Raw genomic sequence first — 6,268 nt, 5'->3', positions numbered from 1 at the left:
TGAATGTGTTATACCTACTAATCTAAATGTTTGGTATCTGAACGTCCTAACGTTGTTAAACACCAAGAACGCAGTGGAATGGAGACTGAACAAACAGTCAGTAGCTTTATGATGCTAGATTTTCTATATAGATCAATACATTTCTATTGGAAGTTACTAAGCTGGCCAATACCCGGGCTATGATTCCTAATGCATTGAAAAAATGAACTGAGATGGGCAGATCTCAGAAACCCATGCGTACTTGTAGCTTGAGTGTGTAGTTTATGAAAAGGCAAAGGTGGAAAACATCAGAATGACCCCATGCAAACCTTGGAACCTGTTAAGGTACAAATAAACATGTTATACTCATCATCCGTCTGGCGGACCTTGCGGAAAGAATAAATGGTTTCCCAATGCCAATTTCTATTTATTTTACTGCAATAAATCTGCCACTGGCCTATACCATGCACACCTTCCCTATACAAACATTCATGTTTATTCTACATTACGAGTATCATTTGTTGGTCTGAACTTGCTATGTTTTGTCTATCGGTACCTTCAGGGTGGTGTGCTCATTAGAGCAGTTTGATAACCCTCTCTCTGTGACATTTCAAAGACGGTATTTGTGCTGTCTGCGTCTCTGGTTTCTTCTGTTCCTATATTTAGGCATGGACTAACGACAGCTGAGATACACACTGGTTAAAAATACAGGGCGCTAACAAAATGAGAAGGACGGAGTGCATCAGACTGATTCACACTGTTTCTGATAGCATTACTAGCACCTGTTCATTCCTTATTGAAAAACAACCTATTTTTCAATATTGAAAAAGATAGAAAAAGAGATGAGTTTCAGTGGCAAATAGGGTAATTATGTGTTTATATTTTTAAACATCATACATAATTACAATATACAACAATATACATATATATATTGAACTTTGTTATATAGTCACAGAGTTAAGATATTGAGATTAGACATCTAGCCTGTACAAAAATTTAACCGGTTTAATAAGATATGTGACCCGACGGGTTTTGCCAGTTTGGCTTCTTCAGGGGTATGATTACGACGGTTATCTAGATATATTTAAGATAAATAGACAAATACATGTAAAAACTTTTTTTTCAACACATTTTACGTGGAACCATCTGTCCAAAAAGGTGACATTTTGTAGAAGTGTCAAATGCTGCATGCAGTAGTTGTTTTACGCAATAGTTGTGTTTCTTTAGACATACCATTAACTTGTATTCCATTCTAAATTGCATGCAAAATGACTGCTGTAACATTGGCTACTATATTCACCTTGTTACGGTAACCTAAATTTCATGAACTTAATGATTAAGCCCTAAACTACCAATCCTTTGTCAAATGAGATCAGCAGCCAAGTGTGGTAGGGAATACCAGTAAACAGGGTTTAGCCATAAAGTTACAAAAAGTTGGGCCACAGTAAGAAATTCACAGGAACTCTAGGGCTTTTTTTTTGCCTTTACCTACAAGTTGTTGATCAGATTTAATATTGAGAAGTTTTAGGCTCAGTTGTCTGCTAGACGTTTGTTAACTCAACATATGGCCTGCAATTAATAGCTTTAGAAACCTGTAATATGCGCAGGCATTGATAGTGGTAGGACGTATTTGTGTATAGAGCAATGTTCCTCAATCAAGGTTCCTCCAGAGGTTGTTAGGGGTCCCTTGATCAGTGAGCAGTTTGTGCCTCTCAGTTCATTTAAGTTACCAGCAATTATCTTTTTTATCTGTAATTCTTTCTCCTTACCACCACACTAATGTACTATAAGCTGTAGATACAGTGAAGTTTAGTTTCCTGAGGATCTGAAAGTTATTTCAATGGTTCTTCCATGTTAAAAAAGTTGAAAAACTGGCCTAGATCATTAAAATTACAGGTTCTCACCTTTAAAGATGACCTTCATTGTGTACATAAGTGGATACTGATTTAGGACTCAACCATCTGCCTATGTATGAACTCACTATTGACTGGGTTGTAATGCCCAGTGACCTTTCCACCCCTTGTTGCAAGCAGTAAGCGCATATACAATGGCTTATCCATGCTATCCGTTTTTTCTCGTTCTGTCCGTGTGTTTACAAAGTTTCAGTGGATAACTTACACACTTTTCCCTTATATCTACTATACTTTGTAGAAACAAAAAACAGCTTTATCTGATAATTACAATAGTCAGAAGAATGAAAAACAATTTTTATAATATTAATAAGGTATTTGATTCCAAGTTGGATTGATAGGTCTTCAATTGCAGGTTTTGTAGTTTTTAAATAAGATCATAAATTCTTACTGGAGCACCAGAATTGCAGTGACAGATACATTACTATAAGCTCTGCAGGCTGTCACAGTGTTAGTTGTAGAAACCACGAGGATAGATCTGCAAAGTATAGATAAGGATTATATGTAATATTTGTACCAAGGGCCTAAACATAGTTTTTTTTTAACCATTCACTCACAAATTTGCTTATGTAATAACACTCAAAGTTTGCTGACTAAGTAAAGTGCAGTATTCTGTATCAACAGTTCAGTTTTTAAAGTTATCGTAAAGCGAAAACTTTTTTTTTTTCATTTAGGATAAAGCAAAGAATTGACGCCCCTGTCCCATTGGGGAGGGGTGTAGGGTGTAAGGGGTGTTTGTAGTTTTGCTTTAAACATGCTTACAGTAAACTAAAAGGTAGTTGCATGCTAGGAAGCTAGATCCAGTTAAATGATTGTATACCCTGATCCTGCCAAGTTTGAATAAGAACTTTTATTAAGAACCTGTTTTATAGTATACTTGCCTGTTGTGAGATGCCGGTACGTCTAGTTGGAAGTTTACACAGCCATGGTTAATTTGCTGTGTTAGTGACTGGACAGAATCTGCCGAAGAATTACTTGCTTTTTTATTTATGTTCATTTTGCTAACAATATACTTTATCATAGTAAAAAGCTCAGTATGTCAGAATAAAAAGTGCAGGGATAAAACTAGTGCAATAAATGAATGCCAGGCATGTTTTATTAGGAATCCTGTGTACATTGCTATTAGCTTATATATTTATTAGGTGTAGATACCCATTACAGTTTCCTTGGAATGCCTTATATAAATTATTTTAACCAATAGAGGTAATACAAAATGATGTTTTCAAGTATCACAGGACTGTCAATAAATGGCAATTAAAAATTAGTGGTCATGATGGCCATCAACTTTGATATACAAGTGTTCTATATATGCAAGATGAAGATAGTCCTTCCAAACTCTTTGATCAATTTTTAACATAATAAAATGGTTTCTCATCATACAATCATAAGTGTTCATACCATTATAAAAAAATCCTTTTTTTTCATCCAGTATACTCAGCTAGTGCACATTGTACATTAGGAAAAATGCCAATACCATAGTGTGTTTATTACCAGTTTATGCTAGCACAAATCAGAAAAAAATTCAACATTTTAATCTTTTTTGGTATGACTGTCTTCTATCCATATACAGTCAGGTAGTCTTGGATGTTTCATGAGATAAATAATCTGTGTATGGGTACCATAGGGTGCTACCATGTTGAAATTTAAAGTGCCAATGTTGACTTGGCTTTTCTGTATGTTCTTCTTTCAATCACTGGAATGAAATTGTCAAAATGCAAGCTAAATGTGTAAAAACAAATTACCTTCTTGTAATCTATTATAAAGCAGAGTAAGGTAGTGGGTAGCGCTACAAATAAATTGCACTTGAGCTTCTTTACTGTCCAATCAATTGGCTGGTGTTGGTTCTGACCATGTTTCTTGACCAAGTTGTTTTGCTGTAAAGGTTGAGGATCTGTCTGGAACAAAACCTGGCAACACAGAATTTTAAAAAATTTGGCAGTAAACATTCACTATGTGCGCATTATAGTTCTGTATTTAGCCACTGTCTGGAATTCAGCTTTACTCACAAATTAACTGATGTTTAGCTCACTGTTGGATGTGTAATGATATTGTCACCACAATACTTGTAGAGTAACAAATTAATGTTTGCCTTTAGAATTAGAAAGCATTTAGCTTAACCATATCTCCAAAGATCATTCCAGCGGGATGAATAGACATCTGTTGCAGTGTTTACTTTGTGTTACTGGTGAAGTGAAATGCCTGGAATTTTATCACGCTATCCAGATATCTTTATAATTGTATATGATATGAACGCATTTTTGGCTGGTTATATAATTCTTTCCTTTTTTTAACAGAAAAGGGAGATTTAATCGCTTTGGATCTTGGTGGGTCACATTTTCGGATCCTGCGAGTGAAGGTTTCACATGAAAAGAAGCAAACAGTACAGATGGAAAGTGAGATTTATGATACACCAGAGGATATTATCCATGGCACAGGCACTAGGGTAAGTGTTTATAGTATTTGGCCTGACATTGCATGGAGTCCAAGCTGACCTAATGTTTGGTATTGCCACTAATTATGGGTATTTGCATATTGCTATCAGTGTTGGAGGGCCAGATCCTCAGATCCTCCTAGAGGACAACCATTGCTCTCCTTTTCCTTCATGTTCCTCTTTTTAGTTGTTGCTTTCTTGTCCAGACTTCTTAGTGGCTCTATATTTAAGGACATATATATATAAGATATCGGTGCATAAAGGTGATTATCAATGGGGGGGCAGATAGGACCTCAAAGTAGGTCACATTGGCCATAATGTCACCACTGGTTGCACTCCTGAAATTATTACATTGGTTTTACTATTTTAACAGGCTTCCTGTAACTTGTTGATGAGTGTGTGTGTGAGTGCAGGTGGGGGGTCATCAGATTTTTTCCAATAATTGCCAGGTGAATTTTATAAATGTGCATGGACGATTATGTCTTTTTGCTCCATGGTACTATATGTCGCAGAAAAGCCATCTCTGTGTAATGCAAAATGCTGATTACATTTCTGTTACTATACCTGCACCGCTTGAGCAGTCTCATTTATCAAGCAGCTTACCCAAAAAGGACCCCGCGCTCCCTATACTATGTATTATTAAAGTACACATCAACAGCTACAAAATGGCCCATGCAGAAAAGATCTTTTATTAATAGCACACTACACTTGCATTAACCTTTTTACATAGAACCATCATTTAACGCTAGAGATCTATGATTTAGTCATATGTTTATTTATAGTCGAAAGGTTATCAGAGGATGTCTACTTGTAATTGTAGCGCAGCATGATCTGGCATCATGTTTTCAAATTGCCTTATGCAAGCCTGTAATGATTTTTTTTTTGTTAAATCTCTTATTTGCTGCATAGTGAGCACATCCATGTACCTACCAGTAATTCCATCTGTCTTCTAAAGAGCCCTGGAAGCCCTGATTAGTAATATTCTATCCCAGCTGTAGGCGAACAGATGCAAAGGGACAGCCATTTGTTATTCTCATGTATACCTTACAGGGCAATGGTGAATTGCAACCAATCAGCAGGCTATTCAGCATTACTTTTAGAGAAGTCACAAAGGCTTGTAAAGAAGCAATACCCCTACAATGAGCTGATGAATACAATCAACCTTTGTGTGCTTTCCAAGTAAATCATTACATTGATGCAGCATCTGTTCATTTGTGTTTAAATGGGATGGATAGTCCACCTCTGCTGCTTGCTATTTTCCTTCATCTGTAATGTTTTAAAAATCTGTAATATTATTAACCCAATGGCGAAATCTAAAATCATTTGCGTTATTTAAAATGTAATTAGAGATTTCGGTTAAAGCAGGGCCCGTTCCAACTAGAGAAGTTACTATAATGTGCAGTAATGGATATCACATCCATTGGTGCCGTTCATTCTTGGCACCCCAAATGCACCCTTCTAAATACAGTGTATTGTAAAGCAGGGCAGCACATGGTAATGCACTATTGTGTTGCTGTATGCTGTGCTTTTAAAACTGCAGCACGGTCAATTTTTGTGTGCATTTACTATTCATGTCATGCATACCCGACATGCGCAGCAACGTGCATACATATACAAAAAACATCACATGGCCAAGTGGAAATTCATCCAAAATTGAATACAAATAAATGCATTTTGTCCTAATATCCTTTATTACATGATAAAAGCATATCTATATTTGTTAATTTCCTCCGTTGGCACAATTTCCAGGGTGAAACCTTGTTATAAATACAAAAAAGTGTTTCCTTTGTTTAGGGGATTGTTTGCCTTTAATAATCCTTTTTGTACAAAGACTTATGGTGACACAGGGTGTCAACTCTTACTAGCACCATAATCTGGAGTATAACAGAAGGCTTTAAAATATGTAAACTGCCTTTTATGTAGCTGTATCATTTGTGTGACTCACAGC

General features: G+C 36.1%; 1 protein-coding gene across 1 annotated transcript in view; it reads left to right on the top strand.

Moving 5' to 3' along the window:
* Positions 1 to 6,268, top strand: part of LOC140339185 (hexokinase-1) — a 38,474-nt gene that overhangs the window by 17,957 nt on the left and 14,249 nt on the right. Inside the window, exon 3 of the mRNA XM_072423739.1 lies at positions 4,184 to 4,332. Within this exon, the coding sequence (XP_072279840.1) occupies positions 4,184 to 4,332 (149 nt within the window). The remainder of the gene's footprint in view (positions 1 to 4,183; positions 4,333 to 6,268) is intronic.

Source organism: Pyxicephalus adspersus, chromosome 10, assembly GCF_032062135.1.
Source record: "Pyxicephalus adspersus chromosome 10, UCB_Pads_2.0, whole genome shotgun sequence".
Taxonomy (NCBI): Eukaryota; Metazoa; Chordata; class Amphibia; order Anura; family Pyxicephalidae; genus Pyxicephalus; species Pyxicephalus adspersus.
Note: the sequence above shows the minus strand (reverse complement) of the source record. Positions and strands in the feature narration are given on the sequence as shown.